At 37.0% G+C, this 22,526-nt stretch overlaps 1 protein-coding gene across 1 annotated transcript; it reads left to right on the top strand.

Annotated features, from left to right (window-relative positions):
- Positions 1–9,316: 9,316 nt before the first annotated feature.
- LOC139691973 (leucine-rich repeat-containing protein 59-like) lies at positions 9,317–15,554 on the top strand. Its single transcript, XM_071589949.1, has 6 exons — positions 9,317–9,499; positions 9,581–9,640; positions 9,751–9,873; positions 9,992–10,223; positions 12,043–12,237; positions 14,773–15,554. The coding sequence occupies exons 1-6, from the start codon at positions 9,410–9,412 to the stop codon at positions 15,072–15,074; spliced, it is 1,002 nt and encodes a 333-aa protein (XP_071446050.1). The 5' UTR covers positions 9,317–9,409; the 3' UTR covers positions 15,075–15,554.
- The last annotated feature ends 6,972 nt before the right edge of the window (positions 15,555–22,526 follow it).

Below are 22,526 nucleotides of genomic sequence, written 5' to 3'. Positions count from 1 at the left end.
AATCTTGGGAATAATGATTGAGGTGGTTTCCCGTTGCCTTCCTCAATAGTGTTTTTAACGTGACACCATCACTTACTTGCCGCCCCTCTGGGGTCAGACGCCATTGCAGCCGCCTCACTGAGGAACAGATGCTGCGTGGACTACCTTTTGTCTACCTCCTAACCTTCGACCTATCTGGCATGGGTGACCCTACCAGGAGCGTTTATTATTACTCCCGCCAGCAGAGCTCTAGGGGTCATCGGAACGCACAAGCCCTTCCACCACGTCAAGGTTGTAGTCCGGGGAGGAAGAGCTTAATTAAACACGGGGAAAAGAAATAAAAATACATTTTACTATGGCAAATGGAATATAACACCAAGTAATGGCATAGGAATGTCAGGCTGCCATTAGTGAAGGGGAAAGAGAGGAAGGATTATGGAGTATATGGCATGTTGACAACACACAATTTGATGAACAAAATAAAAATATCTTTAAAAAATAGGAGGAAATACATATGGGTATCTGACAAAGAAAAGGTTACGCCAAAGGCATAAATACAATTTAATAAAACATTAACTACAACAATCATACGGCCTTAGTCACGTTTTGGAATTGTATATGGATGGAGACATCAGTTGATAGAAAACGAATGCACAGGTTAAAGAGGACATTTTTAAGAAGATAGATGAGAGGAAATAAAGAGATAGTGGATTTTTAGAGATCCAAGCATTTCTCTAAGGTGAGAGAGCAGTTGGCTGCTTAAAAATAAGAGGAAAGAGGTTTACATAGACGGGGAGATATTAAAGTGACAGGGAAATATTGGCATCATATTTTAAAAATGCAAGATGGCTGTGAAGGGACCATAAGAGAAAAGACACCCTTTGTAAGTGATACAAGGAATTCATCAACAAAACTCAAATATGGTTAGAAAAGGTGGAGTGAATACATAGAAAATCTGTATGGTAAATCCAATGTACCTAAATCCATCAAGCAGGAGGTAAACTGCACAAATAGTTTCTGGAATTCTAATCACAGGATATTTAAGACTGATAAATAAAATTTGAATATTAAAATAAATGATAAATTGAAACTTTTATTTCACCACGTGAGCATCATCTTCTGTATTTGAAGAAGAAATCACCGTTACGCACACACAATATCTATGATTATAACCATAATCAGACTGATAACCAAATCATTCATCAAAAGAGAACCTGCTGAATTTTGACAGGGATTTAAGTCAGAGGAAAAATGAAATAAAATTCAGCCAAGGTTATAGTTTAAAATACCAGATAAAAACCTATATGAACACAGTGCATATCATTCTATCTTCAAGTTCTTTATTCAGTCAGTAAATTATGCATAGTTTCACAGTAAATGTATTTCTGTTCTACAGGTTTCTATGTAAAGGTGACAGAATTAGGTGCAAAATTTCATAACAAGACCAGGAAATACTGATACCATTTCCTAGAAGGTAGGGTACGTTGCAGAGGAGGAAGTCTGAGGCAGGAAAGGGGAGGAAGAGGCATCTATCGGTGATGAGGAGGGGTCGGGAGTACATGTGTTATGTTGAAAAGGGGGAGAGGTTATTATTAGGAGGGTTGCTAATATGCAGCAGTCGAACAGGGAGAGGAAGTGAAAGCAAGGAGGAGACATTTCCTCCTCTATTACCCACCTCAACAAGGAAATGGTGTGTGTGTGTGTGCATATATATATTAAAATTTAACTGGAAATCTGGCATGATATTATAAGACTATTAATGTTTAGGTCCCTTGCAGGCATGATATTATACATAAACTATGCAAAATGAGAGAATTGTGTATTTATTTCACTCTGGAAACTGCATAGGTGTATGGTTAGATTTAATGATCTGCTTTGCTGATATGAGGGTAAAAAGAAACTCAACACTTCCACAATAAAGATTTACTATATCACGACGATGGTTTCGATGCTGTGCATCATCATCAATTACATACATCAACATTTTTTCAACTTATACAGTCTGGCTCCAAGAGGGGAGTAAGGGAGAGGGGGTAAGTTGAGTTTAGGTGCAGCAGCCTATTAGTGGTCTAGGGGAGGGGGAGGGTATGTATTGAAAGTTTACTGGCTCAAATATGTGAAAGTTTATATTACTTGATTATTAAATGAAGAACACTATGTAACACTCCACCGTTCTAAGAAATAGCAGTGGAAAAAACAACAAACACATTGTGTTCTACATTTAATTAGGGGGGATTATTATACAGAATAAAAAGTAATTTTTTTCCTTACTGTAATGTGGAAAATATCAGTATTAACCATAGATTTCCCTGAAACGAATCCCTTGTAAGGATTAGTCATCACCAATACTTGGTTTAGACACCACAAAAGGCATACGTATACATGGAAAATGCCAGGTGACTCAGAAAGGTACCACTTAGATTATATTCTGGTTAGGCACACGTTTAGGAAGTGTGATCAATTCACACAGCTTCCCGGAAGCGGATGCGGACTCTGATCACAATTTAGTACTCATGAATTGTAGAGTGCTTCAAAAAGATAAGACAGGGGCGGCGGTTTAGGAAATAGAATGTAGGAGAATTAAATGGATGGAAAAGGAAGGAGTACCAGAAGGCTGTAAAGAAAATCATGGAGGACAATAAAGAGCTGAGTACTATCGAAGAAAAATGGGAATGAATCAAGAAAGGGATATCGAAAGCTGCAAAAGACACTATTGGAACTGTTAATAGGATAAGGACAAGGAAACCGTGGATCACGGATGAGTGATTACAAAGATAAATTAGAAAAGAAAATGGAAGAATGAAAACACAGAGTTAGGCAACATGAAGTATAAAGAATTAAATAATGAATTGAGACGGGCAACAAAAAAAGCAAAAGAAACATGGTGGAAAACACATTGCTAGGATATGGAAAGCTTGCAGAGGAAGGGTGATTTTGGTGCGCTATACAACAAGGTTAAATCACTATCAGGAAGTAAGAAGGGAATATCGGTGCTAACAGTTAGAGATAAGTCAGGTAAGATAATAGTTGACACAAAAAGATCTAAGAAAGATTGATGGAATATATAGAAGAACTGTATGGTAAAGAACTTAGGCCAACATGGTTAAACATATAAAAAGATCATGACATAAAGGAAGATAGCTTAGATCGAAGAATACTCGGCAATGAGACAGAAAAGGGCATTAAGGCAGATGAAACTAAATAAGGCTGTGGGGGTAGATAACATTCCTGCAGAACTACTGAAATGCATACGAAAATGTGGGAGGAAGAGGCTATATGGGTTGATTCGTAGTATCTATTAGGAGGGAATCTGGCTGGAAGACTTTGTTAGATCAGTGTTAGTTCCTATTCCAAAAAGATAAAGGCTACATCATGTGAGGAATTTGGAATAATAAGTTTGATTTACCATGCAGCTAAAGTGGTCCTCAGGATCATCAACAAAAGGATAGAGAGTAGGGCAAAAGATTACTTAGGGGATTATCAGTTTGGTTTCATAAAGAGGAGAGGTACGCGGGATGCCATTGCAACAATGAGATCACTGATTGAGTAGAATATAGAATACAATCAGGACATATTTGCCTGTTTCATAGATTTGGAAAAGACGTTTTATAGAGTGAATTGAGTAAAACTAATGAGCATATTGCAGAAAATAGGAAGAGATTGGAGGGACAGGAGGCTAATCCGCAACCTTTATTTTAACATGTCTCAGACTGCTCAGGTGCAATGGGGAACAGAGTGCCTCGATGGGCAGTGTTGGGAAGAGGTGTAAGATAGGGTTACCCATTATCACCGGTGCTGTTCAAGGTATATGTGGAGGAAACGGTTAAAGAGGCAATAGAAAAACTGGGGGTAGGAATAAAAGTCGGAGGCAAATTAGTAAAATCAGTTAGGTTTGCTGACGACCAAGCTTTAGTTTGTCAGTCAGCCAAGGGGTTGCAAGCATTGCTGAGTGAATTGGAAACTCAGTGCGACTGATATGGGATGAAAATCAATATTAATAAAACAAAAGTTATGCAATTTTCTAGAAGGGAAAAGGCTAAGCTAAGCATCAAAATAGGAGGGCAAAAACTAGAGTAGGTAGAACAGTTTATGTACCTAGGAAGTGTTTTGGACTAACACGGTCAAAGTAGTAGGGACGCAGGGAGAAGAATTGTGCTAGGCAAAGAGGCTTTTACAAGGAGGAGGGAGTTGATGACAGGGACGTTGAGTAAGGATATTAAGAAAAGACTCATAAAAAATTTGATATGGAGCATAGCTATGTATGGCGTGGAAATGTGGTAATTGAAGCAGGAGGACAGACATAGATTGGAGGCTTTTGAAATGTGGGTGTGGAGAAGAATGGAGAAGGTGAAATGGACAGAAAAGAAAACAAATGAGGGAATACTAGGTATGGTGGGCAAGGATAGGGGTTTGTTGGTAGAAATCCTAAGGTGGTAGAAAAAATGGATGGAGGGCATATTGATCAGCAGTGGGATGTTGAACATTTGTAATACAGTGGAGAATGTTCGGCGAACGATGAAAGGGCAGGAGCAGGGTATGGATGTTGGATGGGATGAAGGGAGGAAGAAAGTACTCAGAGATGAAGAGGGACCTGATATACAGTAGGTTGCTGGATTGTGTTTTGTTCGGTGTCACAAAATATTTACTTGGTAGTTGTGTCCAACCATAACCTACCTTAACCGGTAGATTACTTTAAAAAATATTAAAAATCTACCACGTAAGTAAAATGGTTGTCATACACCTATGCATTTAAAGAAAAATGTCATTGATGAAAACATAATTTTCAAAAGTAGCTTACTGTAGTAAAGTGAGTATATAACTAGATAACAAAAATACAAGCAGCATGAAATGCACATTAGTAAACTCACATTCTATTCTATCCAGATTTAAGTAAAACTTGAACTTGATTGGACATAAGGCATAACATGCAAGAGTCACCATCACACAAAAAAGTTGACATAGAACAATTTTAGGATACAATATTCACAGTAGTGTTACGTTTTGTCCAATTATACGAGATCGACATTCAATATCCGAAACCACCATGGTTCAATGATTGCTGTATATGCAGTGTACTATTCATCATTATAAGAGCAAATAGAAGGCAAGCAGGGAAATCCTAATACTGTAATTGATGGCCACAAAAATGGCAAGGAATTGTTTGCGGGAAACTCTCGACATTGGGGTTGGAATACCACATTAAATTTGATTCTGTGTTCAGCTGGAAATTTGTGAATTCCCTGCAAAGGGAGTTCAAAAAGATTTCTAGTTTCCTGGTTGGAGCAGATACACTGGAAATCACTGGCTTAATTGGAATATTTCCTTTATGAATGACTACCTCTCTTATAAGGTAATTTACAAATTTAAACCAAAGTGAAATATCAAGTGATTTCTATTGCCAGCTCTCCAAGAAAAGCACTCCACCTTCCAAACACATCCTAGTTTCAATCAACACTAAAAATCTTTTCACAAGTATCCTGGTTTTGGAAGCAGTGGAAATGGCTGAAAAGGTTCTTATGAGTGTTTGGGCCAAATCACCCTTCCTCTGAAAGTTTGAGGCTCTTCTGAGAATGTGTGTACAACAAAATTATTTCCAGTTAAACAATGAATACTACAGACAAATGGAAGGCTTCATATTGGAGTTTATTACCACTCCTTACTGACCTATTTATCAATGATTTTGAAGAAAAACTATTCAACAGTTCCACGGTTTTTATAAAGAATATTCATTTTTGGATTTATTAGGTAGATGATATCTTTGCAGCATGGACAGCCACAAAAAGGCAATTTTATCAGCTCTTTTAATTCCCAATGTGATGAAGACAAGTCAAAAAGAAATTTTATTAAGGACATTTGGTCAACATATTTTCTAAACAACTCTCCCAAATTCTAGAGGCCCCCCTTTCCTATGCTGAGAAACGTAAATAATCTACCACTGTGTACCTACACTCATTTTTTCCATCATTCTCCACGACCATTTCTTAAAAGTTCATCTTGCTTCAATAACAAACGTTTTCATGCCATACAAAACCATGCCCAATATTAAACATTTAATGATTAATTTCTTAATATCCTTAACTGATGTTTTTGTCGTCTATTCTCTCCTTGTCTAAGCTTATTTGTCCAAAGTAGTTCTTCTTATGTCCCTACTACTTTGACAATTGTGTTCCATAAAAATTCCAAGATAAGTTCTACCAACACTAGCTAATTAACTCCTCTATTATTTATATTACACATAACTTATCTCTTTCTAACCTTTGCTACTCACATTATATAATCTTTGCTTGTTTACATTAATTTGCATCCAGTTCCTATTCCATCGATTTTCCAATGCACTCAGCAATGCTGGCAATCTTTTGGATGACTGACTTGCTTTAGCTTGAACCTATAATATAGTCTCATATATTTCTGAATACCTGGGTATTCCACATACATGCCTACACCTATTGCTGAATTTAAACCAAGTGTTGTTATTATTTAACCCTATCTGCCAAAGAACTCTATTGCTTTTTCCACTGGTCTTTCCTTGTTCCTACACAATAATTCATTTCCTTCCTTGCGTTCTAATCCTCCATCACTATCAAAAGTTTGCCTTCGTGAACCATCACTATTACCTCCTCTAACTGATCATGTCCTGTCAACGTCTTTGGATTATTTTGTTTGCAAACTTGAAAAAATGGCTCGGCGGTCAAAAATTTTCCAACCATGAAGAAGTGATGTCAGCAGTTAATGACTATTTTGAGGAGCAAGACATTTCTTATCATAAAAAGAGTATCGAACTTACTGGACATCGCTGGGAAAAGTGTATAGAGCTGAAAGGAGATTATGTTGAAAAATAAATAATTTTTTCCAAAATTTTTGTTTTTTCTTTGTTGGGTCGGGTACTTCTGGGACCACCCTCGTATGTCACTATATCTCAGAAAGGAACTCTTTAAACCCATCTTTATTCAAGGAAATTAGCAGTTTGCCAACCTCCTTACCTTACTTCTGGTGTACCCAGACACACTTCTCAATTCAATTCTCACATCTTTTCCTTTGATAAAACCAGCATTGGTACAAGGTAATATCTTCAATTTACCCCGACATCGCATGAGAATTAATCGAATAAGGATACTCTTGTTCTTCTTGGGGCATCATGGAGGAAACTAGTTGGCTTGAAGAACATAATTAGCTTTTGGAGGTATAGCTCATTATGAAGCAATAATCCAAAATTGGTATTACTAATATATCCACCTCCACCCAAAATGGCAATATAAGGTCTGAGTTAATCTGATAAAACTTGTAAGCTATCAAATACAAATGGTTTACAGATGCCACTAATTCAGCAAATATCCCTTCAACACTTCAATACCACTACAAACACCAAGAAACCAATATTACAAATACGGGTATGAAATTTGCATCATCCTCATGCTTATTATTGTTTTATACGCAGGAATGTACACTTGACAATTTTTACAATCCATACAAAAATTGGGCCACTCATCAGGGACAAGTCTTTACTGAGTACTTGAATTTTTACTGCACACTAGTTTCACCATTCTATAGCATCATCTGAATAATAAATATTCTGTTATGTAGAAATGCAAAGTTATTTCATTCTTCCTTGGGCATTTACTGAGTTAATTTATATAGTTCAAAGAAGAGCTTTTTTAATGTGAGAATCGACTACACTACGGTCAATTCTAACAAACCTCCCCCCCCCCTCACTACCTACCCAAGATTAATATGTGAATCTGCAGCAATGAGCCAGGGTTAGTGCTGCTATCTTGACTTTCATATTCTCCGTTTCAATGCACATACCTGTGCCACAGTTTGATTCCATCATAGAGCCCTGGCTCCAATTGAAACTTTTCCAACTCCTCAATGAAGCTCTAATGCACCAGCCCTGCTTACCATAAAAACTCCTTCCTTATATTCAAGAAAATTGTTATTAAATTAATCATATACCAGGCTCCTAACATGATGCACACCTTTTTGCCTGCATACATAAAATGTATCCTCATGCCCCTCATGGTTTGAGACTGTTCCATCTCGTGTTAGGGAGACAACACATATTCCAGCTTCATTATAAAAATTGAGTACCTGGTGCAGTAAATAAACCCTTCTGATTGATGCCTATAATCTATTGGTAATTTCTATATATTATCCACACAACTTGAAAATTTCTTCCATCCCTTGCTGTCTTCTGATTGAAATACCATTAATTTAAATGAGAAACAACTGAAGAATCTTTCCTTTTGGCCTCTTCGCCTCTAAATACAGATAATACATCACTCTTTCTGAAAATCCTACCTGTCTTCATCGGAAGACACTTATTTCTTAATGTGGAAGGGTATGGAAGATAATTATTGAATTTAACTCTAATTTAACAGAGGTATATGCCTCTGGTAAGTAAAAAGTCAATCAGGGGAAAGGCACTTTCATATGGGTACCTATCTCTGGCAAAACCATTTACAGATCTCTTCAGTTCAACCGTAGGGCATGCCCAAAGTCCTGAGGCTATGGCAGGCATTGTTCCTTGCCAGTTGATGCTATCATAATATGGGAATTTAGGGGAATGGGGGAAATTTAGCTTTTCTCTCAACTAGAGTGGAAATAATATAGAACAAGATACTAAGTATTGTTTATCTTCCCAACAAGATCTCAATAGGCCACGGTGCTAGGGGTTAACAAGCTAACTAAAAGTTAGGAAAATTGTTTGAAAATATTAAACGAATACGAATAGCGCTAACGTAATTGAATTGATAGCTTCGCATATTCGAATAAACGTGCTGTCCCAGATTAATTCCCGATTAATAATTATGCCACATAGCTTTATCTTCCTTGAAATGAGGACATTTCAATTTAGTTACTCCCAAGTATTGATTCCTAAATTCATAGGCATAAACATGGCAAAGAAAGCATTAGAATTACTAATACAGGACAAAATATATGGCAATGCACACGTGACAGATCTGATTATAAATTCTTTGGATTCTCATTTCTGATCTGCTCTAACAATAGCACCATTGCTTTTTGCACATTCCATAAGAATGTGCTAATTTAATGAATTAATTTGAATTAGGTAGCCTAACACTCATACTGCGTGGTCCACAAAAATGTTTACGAGGGGTGACCTCTGCGGCACACAATTTGAGTCCCTCCACGAAACTTAATAAAGATTCTTCTGATAACTAGACTCAACCCACTCATTCCATTTTAAACCGTACACGATATTTGCAGCATCCCACTTTTAATGAAGCTACTAACTTGCGCAGTTCTTCATTTCTTCACTGAGTTATTGACAGCACTGCAATAAACAGTTGAGAAGCGGAAACTTGCCGGCCTGGGATCGCCGTCTGACGTGGTAGGTTGGGGAATCCTAGCTGACGGAGGTAGGTAGGTGATTATCAGCGTTCGAAGGGATTCAGAACTGTAAATATTCAAGATGTCAAAATTAAATTTACGGGATCGTTTCGAGGACGGAGAGTTAGACCTTAGCATGTCCGACATCGAAGAGGTTCCTGTCAAAGAAATAGTATGTATACTTTTTAATGGAAGAAATTATTTGACACTCATCAGACTACTTTACGCAATAACATCACCTCATTTATTTCAGATTTCTATTAAAAAGGCGAGAACTCTGGACCTTTCAAACAACAGGATTACAAAACTTGCGGTAGGTCTGCGTAACTGTTCAAAGATTAATTAAAAATATATTTCTGTTCCATTAGAATAACTTGTGAATCTAGTATCGTTCTGTTGTGTATTGCATGGGTGTTTTTACAGAAAAATTTTGCTACCATGACTCACATAGTGAAGTTGGATTTGGGAAAAAATTTTTTAACGGAACTTCCTGAAAATTTTGGTGATATGATTCAACTTCGGCATCTGGATCTTTATAGCAATAAGGTAAGGAGTTAATATTAGTTGGCGCAGAACTTACTCCAAAATAATAATGTTTATCCGTAATTTTTTATAATAACGGATTGTAACTACATAGAATTATTATTTAATTCCAACTCTCAAGATAGATCGTCTTCCACTGAGCTTTGGACGTTTGAAGAACCTGCGGTGGCTTGATCTAAAGGGAAACCCGTTAGTTCCTAAGCTAGCTGAAGTGGCAGGCCCATGTGTTGATGCTGCGGAATGTGCAAAATGTGCTCGTGCAGTGGTATCCTTGTTGCATAAGATGGCTGTGAGCATCGAAGAAGAAAAAGCCAGACGTGAGCAGCAGCGGCAATTGCAACAAACAGAAGCCCGTAAGGATCGATATTCTAGAATTTATCTTCATACTTTGAACCGGCAAAACATTATAATTGCAAAATATCTTTGTATGAGAGTCTGGTGACTGATACAAATGAAACAATAGGTAGATAAGGTTTTTTGATGCTAAGAAAAATTTTGGTGAAGTGACATTTTATTGCAAAAACAAATTATGGACACTTTCACATTAGGCTTGTCACAAATAATTTGTGGGAAGCTCAAAGTAACAAATGTAGGTACGAGTCTACTTTAGGTAGATAATCATTAGATAAAGGCCTTCTGCAGTTATATGCATGAATTAATATAGACATATTTTACTTTGACTTTGCAACACAGAATACATATCCTATAATTACATCCAGTCGCGGAAAATGTTTATTGAGAAATAGAAAGAAGATAAAGAGGATCTATGGAAGGTGAAATAATAATAACAATTATAAATTTGATTTGCCTAAAAATCATATTTCAAAAATACCAGGTTGATGGTGTATGTACATTATATAAGTCACATCAAAAAGGAGTAATATGCATATAGACTCAATTGAGATTCAAAATATGATGCTATCAATTAAATTAAAGGTAGCACAAACCCACATAAAATATAACATACCCATAAATATCCATTAAAACTCGCGGAGCATTAATATAAACGAGACTAAGAGCATTGCTATTGTTTAAAATTACAAAGATCAATAATACAAAAAAGGAAAATCAGGAATATTGTCAAGATATTCTTCAACGGAGTAGAACATGTTGCATGGTAGATATCTGTTTAATTTATATTGAATCATTTATCATTCCCTTGAATTTACATTGGAGTATTCTAAACTTAATATCATCCCCTGATACTAAACTTAATTTAATTCACGACTGAAATGAAAATACTTTGTTCTTCTTATATTTTATTATGGGTAGTTTAGCATAATAGATTTTATCAGTTAACCATGACTTATGTTTTATTAAATGAGGTAATTTCTGATTTATTATTGGAAGAGACGAGTCAGATTAGAGCCTGAACATTGTATAAAAATAATGAAAACCTTCGTCTACTATCATAGAGTCATTAACATCCCAGTTTTTGAATTATTGAAGGAGCAGAAGATGCTGTATATTTCCATACACAATTGATCACTTATGGTAAGTTTTATGATTTAAATTGTTAGGTCAAATTTAATAATCATTTTAGCAATACTATGGTCTGATATCCCTAATTCACAAATGATTGTTACAGTTTTTTCTTGGTTCAGGTTAGTCAAATGATCATTTTGGGTGGCAGATGAGGGACTGGCTCTGGTAGGATTATTATTATGACGTTTCATGCCGTAAGTGTTGAACACATTCAGTAATTCAGAGCTCTGAGGAGAGTCTACTAACAGATTACAATTGAGGAATATATTCACAACAAGTATCCGATTGTTTGCATATAAGGAGCAAATAAGTTGGTCCAGTTTTTTAATAAATGCATGAAAATCTCCAGTTGGTGAATTATAAAGGAAAATGATCACGAGCAACCCCACTGGTTTGCCATGGAATCACACTGCACATTCAAAGGTTTTTTTCTTCCTTCACTGTTGTGTGCATTAGCATTGTATGTATGATCAGGAATGGTGCATAGATTTATTTCCAAATACCAATTTATGTTTTCTTTAACGCACAATTCCAGAAAATATCCCATTCAAAATCTCCAATAAATGACTGTCTTTTGCCCTGGTGTTATCTTTCTGCATATAACATAGATTATTAAATTTATATGATATATTCCATGTTCTAACCTTATTCATTTAATAAAACCATATTTCCTTCTCTGCTTTGAAGAGAATTTGGCTCCCCAGCCAAAGAAAGAGACCAAGAAGAAGAGGAAAGGGGGTGGAGCCAAGGCTGAGTCTAATGCTGATGGCCGCAAGCAAGCGACTGAGGGAAAGAGGAACAGCTTTTTGATACTGCCACCTGAGATGCAGAATGGGAGTGGAGAACTCAGGAAAGGCCAGCCACCTAGAGGACAAAAGAAGGGTCAGTTTCACTTAACAAGGAAATGTAAGGGACTTGAAGGCAAAATCAAATCCCCCTTGATTGAAGGATAAAAGCTGTAGCAGAATAAAATTCAATATCTTTCAAATGGAGGTATTTGTTTGAAACATTTGACTTTCATATTGGGTATCCTACTATAAATTTACACTTATCTTGAAATTTTTCCACCCAATAATATTTTCTAAAGCATTTCCTCCCCGATTTCTTCTCAGAAGTCTCACAAATAAATTGTATCTTTTATACCTTTGGAAACTTTTCTATTTGAACGAAGCACACAATCCTTGTATTTTATTTCAAGGAAGTCCTCCAACATGTTCAGAAATTAACTCCCTAATTAATTTGATTCATGAATTGTACATTTCAACTTTTATTTTCTAGAATTCCTAATAAACACACATTGAATGTACTACGCTGTCTTCTAGATCCCAGAAAAATGTGCCCCCTACATTGTGTCATTCTTATAAAACAGTAGGGACTGTAACGATTGGCAGTATATTTTCATGCCCAGAGCAAGAGCAGCTTTTTTCAGTTTTGGATTTTTTGTTAGAGCTGGCTTGTCTTTGTTGGACATTACTGTCTTTGTTGGACATTACAGTGCCTGTCAAGTAGCTCTGATATTTGAGCATCTCCTTTGCAATGTTGAACTTATCATATCTTTCTGTTAACATATGTTATCCTTGAGTTATATGAAGAGAGTGCTTCAATCTTCTGTACAGTTGTAGAATATTTTTTGGTGTAAATGGAAGATTATAACTTTCAATGGAGTGAAAGATTACTGAACAGAAATGAGGAACAAATGAATAAGAGTAGTCACTTCGGAAACTTGAGAGGACGTAAAGATTAATTCTTCATTAGGTGAACTTTTTGTGGTTGTACATAATGAAGCATATCTTATCCTTAATCCCACAATGAACTCATAGATGGCCATCTTCTTTATGGAACAGAATTTCTCCAAAGAATTTGAATATTATCTTGTGAAGAATTAATAAAAAAAGGTTACATAAAAGAGAAAAATTCCAATGGCTAATTATCCTGTATATTTGAATGATGGTTAATACCCATGTTCAAAATTATACCTAGAAATGCTTCCAATTCATCTGTGTCTGCCATATTCAGGTCAAAGTAACGATGCAATTTTGATAGTTCTACAAAAGTATCCTGTTCATTCTCTTCATTCCTTCATAGCTGCTCCTCTCATCAATATTTACTATTCCTTGCTTCTCATAGTACATCCTCAGCCCTCCTCTGTCATTTTTTCCTTCCATTGTTCCCTGAGTTATGGTCTGCAATGAGTTATCATGCCTCATGTATCTAATTGTTTCCCTCTTCTACTCGTGTCCTCCATAAGATCTCTATTCGCCAACTCTATAAAGCATTTCTTCATTTATTACTCTTTCTATTTTGTTTACATATATCAGAACATCAGATTAATGGAGCTCGCTTTGATAGCATAACTGGCTCGGACATTGAGAGCTCCAGGTTTGAATCCTGGTCAAGGCAAATCATTTTTGCACTCTGGAAATCCTGCATTGTAATGATGGGGAAATTGAAAAAATATAGACTTAGACCAATAAACCTCTCTTTTCTATCCATGTTAGGTGGTAGAAGAGACTCCATAGTCTCAATCTTACCCTAAAATAAAGACTACTATCAATCTATCATCTATCTATGTACACATATATATTTACAGTTTGGTTTAAACTTAAATCAAGGGTAGCCATTCATGAATGAGCTTGTCAGTCAGTATAATTTGATTCAGAAATTTCCAGGGAGAATGACTTTCATTTTAGTTATGAAGTGTAAAGCCATTTTATGCTTTGGTGTTAAAAATAAGGACATAACATCCCTCTTTGCAAAGCACCTCATCGAAAGTGACCACAACAGTGACTTTGTGACAAAAATTATTCATTTTGAAGAAAAAGGTCAAAGGCTCGATGCTTTGGAGCAGTTAGAAATTTTGACATGTGTCCCGTTGGAAAGATAAACTTGCCAACGAAATTTTGTATCCCTCCCACTCCCCACTCCTAGACCTACAACTCATCTAAGTCAAAAATGTAATTCTCTTTTCTTCCCTGCTACATTGTAACCTTTTTACCGCTCCAACCTCCCTCTCTGACCAACCCCCCTCCCTCGATGAGAAGGTATATATAGCCAGCGTGCTTCTATGAGGACCACCTGATGATGACATTCAGTGTCAAAACCTGGGTCGTGTGTTTTTTAAAATAGTGTGTGTGGAATTACGAAGTCAATTATTTCATTACATTTCAATATGTTATGCTTTGGTGTAGTTCACCATACATTTGGGGCCTGTCTGACCCTTGCCCCAACAATTACCCTTAGTGATCCCAGTTGCATGCAAAAAGGGATATGGGATGATTCACTAGAAGTATCCAATAAGATAAGGAAGTTGATTTTTAGCATAATATGAGAAAAAATTTAGTGTGTGTGTTTGGAACTGTGAAATCTCACAATGAATGGAAGAGACTCCATGGCTTTGAAAATCTCTTTGCTTTTTAGGGCGTGGCTGTGGTTTTTGGCTGTACTTGTTCCTGATCCCCTTCTCCCTGCTGATGGCCTCCGGTGTAGCCCTCTTCCTATTGGATGAAAGCCTCTTCTGGCATTACACAGAAACCACACAAGTGCTCTGCAAGGAAGGCGTTTCAGCAGTCGTTGGTTGGTGGGAGACTCAGGGGCTCCAAGGAGTCAAAAACTGGGCTGGAGGTGGACTGGAAGCAGCCAGGAGCATCATATTGCAGTTTTATTCTAATATGAGCTCTCAGATTCCCATCTATATTGAGAGTGCCAGAAATTTGTTTTAGCACTTTCCAAATGCTTTTTTTATCCAGTGAAGAGGGGCTTTTGCTAAATTTTGATATATGTGTGTATATATAAATATTGTATTGCCAAGGTGCATGAGTGTGTTATGTGAGGGAAAAGGGAACTACCAATTCTTGGCAGCAATTATCAAAAAAATGATTAAATCAGGAGTCTTTTGAAATGATAGTGGTGTTGCTACCATTATGCTATTGCTATGTTGTTGCCATCAGTTATGATCATCATATGGCAATACCGACTCCACTGGGTGAGAAGTGGAAATACATGAGAGCACTTATTGGAAGCTGTGAATTTTAATAAAATGATCGCCAAACAAATTTGTTTTTCTTTAAAAAAATAATTCTGTGTAATATACTAGGATGATGACTTCCCATCTTTTTCCTCATAACCATCATCTATCCCTTAATTCTGGTGTCTCTTAAACAGAACATCACCAACTCTCAACGCATCTCTACATTATTGTGTTTTGGAGATTACTAGACATTAAATGCTCTCTAGGAGAAAATGTTAATCAATAGATGTTTGAAAATATGTTATTATTTGAGAAGTAAAATAAAAATTGATATAATAAATCTGTTAAACATGAAGAATAAGACTTAGTAGGAATAAAAGGAATGTTTTGTTGTATAATAAAAGGCACTTGGTATCACGACTACTGTAAATAAATCACTTTAAATGGGAAATATATTTCAGGAAAATATTTTGCTATCAATTTTCAGCAATATTAAATAATATGCATTTTGGTGCATAAATTTTATTCTGACTATTCATACAAACTCTCCCTCTCATTGTGTAAAACCTTCACACAGTGGAAGGACTTGCCTGTTCTGATTAATCCTTGCCCAGAAGGAGCTATTGGCCCTGCCAGGATCAACAATGCTAGATAGGTTGAATTGTAGGAGCCAGAGAGTCCACGTAGTATCTGTTCCTCGGCGAGGTGGCTGCAAAGACAAATGACTCTAGGGTCAATGTCTTAGCAGCTGCCAAGTAATGTGAGAGATGCAGATAGGAGAAATAGATATTTTAGGGCTGTATGAAATGAGAAGGAGGGTAAACGGGAATTACAGGAGTGATAATTATAGAGTAATTTCAGAGGGACAAGATGGGAGGGACAGAGGGAAGAAGCCAGGGAGGGGTGGGAATGATATTGTACAAGAAGTTAAGAAGAAGTATTGTAAACAAAGAGCAAGTGGGTGAGAATAAGTAATATAAAAGTTGAATCAAATAATTTGGTCATTGTTCAGGTATAGTTGCCACCAATCAATCATAGGGAGGAAGAAGTTTACGGGGGATATTATCAATTAAGAGTACACAAAGGTCAGTGAACCTGGAATGGAAACATTTTATAGTTATGGGGGTTGGAACATGATGGAGGGCAAAGGAATGTATAGTAGTGAGGCAGGGGACTACGGTTAATGAACACGGTATGGCTGAGAGAGGAAACAAAAGAGTTCTGAAGTAGACATGGCTTGAATCATGAACACTTAGTTCAAGCATCACATAGGTGACATGAAAAATTCTCAGAGAATCAGAAAGATATTTCTAAAACTATTTTTTGGCTCGGCACAAATGAGATGATCCGTCACAATGATAGAATTGCCATAATGTATGTTTCATTTCATATGCAGGAAATACCATAACATACAAATTATGAGAAATGCATGCATGCCCAATTAAAAAGTTTTTTTCTTTTTCCGCTCTCTAGGGATAAAAGGTGCCCTTTCTTGATGTTAAGTTAGGATGAATGCCATAAAACTGACACAAAACAAAAAAATATATCTTTAATAATATTTATGTACAGCCTTGTTATCATCCCTTGTTAATGCCTTGTCAGTCCGGTTCCTACGGAACACCTAGTATTTCTATGATCCACTAAATTGTTGAAACTAACATTTATTTAAGTTCACATTTTTCCGGTGCTGTATAATTGTGTTGACATTCTTACATGAATCAAAATAGATGGAGTTAATTCATCTTCTCTACGCAAACATCGCGAGAATGATGCCACCATGGCCAAACAGATGATGATGACTGGGACTAGAACCTAATATCTACCACATGCAGACAAATGATATCTAAGTGCTTCATATGAATCTTTCCATATCCTTAGACCGAGAAAGGTTGAAAAACAGACTGACTTAAAGCTTTTCTGCGCATAGAGCACAAAAGTCAGAGAGCCAATGTTATCTTGCATTGAAGTGAGCATGCTCCGTGGAGGAGTTATTCCCTCTCTTTCCCCTTTTCTATCTTGAAGTTATTACCTGCAATTATGGCAAGGCACAGAGTCTAGAAATGAGAGGAACTCCAGAAAACTCAAGTGCTGACTTAGCATTAATGAACCTCCCACCGTAAATCTTCAATCCAGGGGCGAGAAGGGCTCAATAATACTCCAAATTATTTGGAAGTCCATGACGATTGAGGACAACAGTTCTTCATGGTGGTGGAGTAAAATATGATTGATTCTGTACCATCACCTCTTTGTTGAAAGCTGAGATTTGAAATTGCACCACAATGGAAAGATGAGTCACGAAAGCAGCCAACATCTGTGGAAAAAAAACCATGTAAAATCCATACTACACATAAATACCCTTCTGTATTTTTCAAACAGAGAACATTCTATGAATCTTACATCAAATCGATCGACAATATTCAGTTAGATATGTTAGTAAAAATCAGCTACATTTCATAATAAGGCTACAATATGTAAAGACCACCATACCGTTATAAGGAGTCTGACGTCGAAATTAATTAGGCCAAGTGGGATGAACTGAACTTTGGTATGTAATATCTGGTGAGAGAATAATTGAAGCTGAAAGATGAAAAAATAGTGTTTAATTTAGTAATGAATTTTCAAGCATTTAGCATATTATAATTGTATCTCTTTTAGTTAAATCTTTATTGGGAAGTAAGAAAGGGAGAGGGGAGGGAAAGGGATGCTAACAGTTAGAGATAAGGCGGGTAAGGTAATAGTTGACACAGGAAAGATCCAAGAGAGATAAAAGGGGTATATAACAGAACTGTGTAGTAAAGAACTTCGACCAACAAAGTTAGACATTGAAAAAGAATATGACGTAGAGGAAGATAGCTTAGGTCCAGGCATATTAGACGAGATAGAAAGGGCATTTAGGGAGATGAAACTAAATAAGGCCGTGGGGGTGGACAACATTCCTGCGGGACTATTAAATTGCTTGGGAAAATGTGGGAGGAAGAGGCTATTGAGCTGATCCGTAGTATTTATGAGGAAGGAATCTGGCCAGAAGACTTTGTGAGATCAGTTTTAGTTCCTATTCCGGAAAAGGTAAAGGCTACATCATGTGAGGACTACAGGACAATAAGTTTCATATCTCATGCAGCTAAAGTTGTTCTTAGGATCATAAACAAAAGGATAGAGAGTAGGGCAAATGCATTTCAGTAATGAGATTATTAATCGAGAGGAATATAGAACGCAACCAGTAGGTATTTGCCTGTTTTGTAGATTTCTAAAAAGCATTTGATAGAGTGAATTGGGAAAAACTATTGAGTATTCTGCAGAAAATAGGAATAGATTGGAGGGAAAGGAGGCTAATCCACAACCTGTACATGTCTCAGACTGCTCAGGTACGGGTGGGGAACGGGGAGTCCGGATGGGCAGTGTTAGGAAGAGGTGTAAGGCTGGGTCACCCATTATCACCGTTGCTGTTCAACCTGTATGCAGAGGAAATGATTTAAGAGGCATGGGAAGAACTCAAGGTAGGAATGAAAGTGGGCGGGGAATTCGCAAAATCAGTTAGGTTTGCTGACGACCAAGCTTTAGTTTGTCAGTCAGCCAAGGGGCTGCAAGCATTTCTGAGTGAATTGGAAATTCAGTGCGACAGGTATGGGATGAAAATCAATATTAATAAAACAAAGGTTATGCGATTTTCTAGAAAAAAAAGGCTAAGCTAAACATTAAAATAGGAGGGCAAAAACTAGAGCAGGCAGATCAGTTTACATATCTTGGTAGTGTTTTGGACCAGCACGGTCAAAGTAGTAGGGAGGTAAGGAGAAGAATTGTGCTAGGCAAAGAGGCTTTTACAAGGAGGAGGGAGTTGATGTCAGGGACTTTGAGTAAGGATGTTAAGAAAAGACTCGTAAAAACTTGAATATGGAGCGTAGCTATGTACGGCGCGGAAACATGGTCATTGAAGCAGGAGGATAGACGTAGATTGGAGGCTTTTGAAATGTGGGTGTGGAGAAGAATGGAGAAGGTGAAATGGACAGAGAAGAAAACAAATGAGGAAGTACTTGGTATGGAGAGTGAAGAGAGGGGTTTGTTGGGAGAAATCCTATGGAGGCAGGAAAAGTGAATGAAGGGGGTATTGACCGGCACCGGGATGTTGAAGACTGTAATTGAGGGGAGAATGTTAGGCAAACGAGGAAAGGGAAGGAATAGGATAGGGATGTTGGACGGGATGAAGGGAGGAAGAAAGTACTCAAAGCTGAAAAGGGACCTGATGTAAAGTAGGATGTTTTGTTTTGCTAGGGGTCACAAGTTATTTAATTAGTAATTATGTCCATCCAAAAACCTACCTTAACCGGTAGATTACCTAATAAAAATTGTATCTCTTTCAAAATCTACATGTGTTGCTGTGTACTAGAAGATATCTCCACAAATGATTAGTTAAAAGAATTAGCTAGATTCTTATTCTGTGTTATCTTTATAACTCAGGAGGCTTAGTTATTTTTCTGATTATTAGAAATTTTTTAAGGTGTAATTTTGTTTCCTACACACATTACTCAGGATAAGGAGGATATGCATGTACTGTCAAAACAGAAACTATTTAATTATAAAATAACATTGTTTGACCTCAAATGTTAAAAATTTTAAATATTTTAATTTCTTTTAGAGCTTAATTCACCACAGGTTATAAATGAAGAGATTAATAGCATACTATGCTTTTTGAGAAAAAAATTAATCCAAAGTTAGGGATGCTCAAATGTAGAATAAGCGGTCATGGAAACTTAAATGGTTGTAGTTCATAGCAGTATCGATTCATGGATTAAATATGTATTTAAAGTTCTTCAGAAAAAAGTGAAGGAATATTGCATAAAGTGGAAGTTTACTTGAATGAAAAATTTGTCACACAACAGATATAATAATATTTAAGAGAATGATGGATAATGGAATGTGATATCAAGGACGAAGACAATAGGGGGAGGCATGATAACTAATTCGAAACATTGTAATATGGAGTTTAAAACATGCCATAATAACTAACATAAAAGTCCTTGAAGAGGGGAAAGTGGCGACAAAAAGGTATATGGTGGGGATTTATGAAATGAGAAAGAAAGATTTGAAGAAGATGTAGTCATTAAATCAGTTGGATCAGGGGCCAATCGGTTCAATGAATCTTGAAGCCTTTGATTGGCAAACAAATGTCCATGATAAAACAATCATAAACTTATATAAATATAAGTTGAACAGAGTTTGAATATTGTGAACATAACAATTGCTGAAAATACATCAAAAGAACAAGGATAATTATACAAATTATTCTGGTTTCTTAAATAAATAAGGGGAAGGAAGGAAAAGAAATCGAGAGAATTTAGCCGGAGCAGTGGAACTGGAACCCTGAGAATGGAGTAAAAGAGATATGACAAGAACTATGTCAAGGAAAATACAACATCAAGATGAAATGAGGTTTAATATAAGAAGTAAATGTGAGACAGAAGCTAAATGAAGGCGGAGCACTTAGTTTTATGGTAATGAAGGAGGACATAATGTTGCCATGTTTATACATATTCAATTGGATTATTAAAAAAGTTATCAATATTTCCAAGCTCATGTCAAAATTAACCCAATAGCTGCTAATGTTTTTGATTTTTTAAAGCTTTGCATTTCATATAATTAACGTATTCTTTACCTACAATTCTAAAGGTATTTCTCCTGTTCTCCCTGATAATACTCAATCAATGAAAAAGGAGCATACAGTGTGTGTCCTGTATGTGAGTCTTCCCTATAATTTCTCTTAATTCATATAATACTCACCTCATCTCGGAATGCCAAATTTCTTGTTTCTAATATGGCCTTGGACAAACATTTTCCTGTTGAAGTAGCCTATGAGAAATAAATTTAAAAAAATTAAATTTCAAAATATACCGCAATTCAGGACGTTACTTTAAAAGTTGAAAATTAGTTACATGTAAAAGAGTAATTCGTTTAGCAGAGGAAATTTGAGTGGACTGCGCTTACGTAATTTGTTGGATAAGGACCCAATTTTTCATACAGTAAATTGGATTTCTCTCTATTGCTTGTCCAAATCATGTGCAAATTCTATCCGCCTCTATAAGTTTCACAGAATGTACATTCGATTAACTTTGCATTTTTATTTAGCATTCTAAGATCTAGCAGTAGTGAGTGATATGATGAGAGTAGAGTAATGTGCTTCAATAACAATGTTGATTATATTAACTGGATACATTTGAGGTCCTCTTCCACTGTAAAATACAAGGATATGTGGAAATATCGTACTAGTAGGTACATTTAATGCTCAAAAAGGGCCTGGGTTTTGCTCAGATTGCCGTCACATTGTCATTGTACTACCCAGTCCCCAAGCCATTGGTTGTAAATAAAGACTCTTATGTGATTTATTAATGCATGCAATGAACAAACCTTACTGCCTAAGATTCCATATGCCATAGGAGAAACGTAATGTCACTTTTATAAGACGCCACCTTTAAAATTTACTTACATATTTATATATGGCCAAATACTTAACCCGTTTATAAACATGTGCTTCTCTGTCATCTGATAATGAGATAACCGGGCATTTCCACCTTGGAATTGTCTTTTCTTTACCTTTTCGCCCACCATGCTGCAAAGAATTGTCAGCACCAATAGCACGATAACCATAGACAAAACGCCACCGACGCCGTAGAATAGTAGGGCTACGCTTTTCACGTGGACCAATTCCACGAACCACTCGAAGAGGAAGTAGGATATGACCATCGCGGAGGAAAACGTGCCGAAGGCAATGAAGAGCATGTTCAGCCCGAAGAGGGAGGTGAAGTCACGGGTGAGTTCGCAGAGGAAGGAATGGAGGAAGTGTTGCGCCGCGAGGGAGCGGAGGTCCCACCAGCCCGCACGGAGGGTGCACTTCTCCCGGGGGGGCGACGACGCCTCGGTCCACGCCCTCGACGCGCGCTGTCGCACCCTCGGGCGGCCGGACATCACCGCTGCTGAAGATGTGACGGCCGTCACCTCTTCGTTGATGTACGAGAAGTCGAGGAAGAAGAGAATGAGGAAGGTCGTGGGGATGAGCAGCGACATTGTGCTCACGTAGATGTCGTACGTGAAGACGATCAAGTCCAGGTTGGTGAGGGGAAGCGGCTCGACGTCCCGGCAGTACTTGAGCAGGCCAGTCATGAAGGCCGTGACGGTGAAGTAGAAAGCCGTCAGGAGGATGATGCACAAACGG

Source organism: Hetaerina americana, unplaced genomic scaffold, assembly GCF_022747635.1.
Source record: "Hetaerina americana unplaced genomic scaffold, ioHetAmer1.1.p SCAF_4, whole genome shotgun sequence".
NCBI classification, from domain to species: Eukaryota; Metazoa; Arthropoda; class Insecta; order Odonata; family Calopterygidae; genus Hetaerina; species Hetaerina americana.
The sequence above is the reverse complement of the archived record's forward strand: the minus strand, read 5'-3'. Positions and strand labels throughout refer to the sequence as shown.

What these genes read in the sequence shown, in the direction of transcription:
- LOC139691973 (XM_071589949.1), top strand. Translation starts at nt 9,410, where the DNA reads ATGTCAAAATTAAATTTACGGGATCGTTTCGAGGACGGAGAGTTAGAC. An exon ending in ACAGGATTACAAAACTTGCG is followed by an intron (nt 9,641 to 9,750) that starts GTAGGTCTGCGT and finishes GTGTTTTTACAG; the next exon opens with AAAAATTTTGCTACCATGAC. An exon ending in TGGATCTTTATAGCAATAAG is followed by an intron (nt 9,874 to 9,991) that starts GTAAGGAGTTAA and finishes CCAACTCTCAAG; the next exon opens with ATAGATCGTCTTCCACTGAG.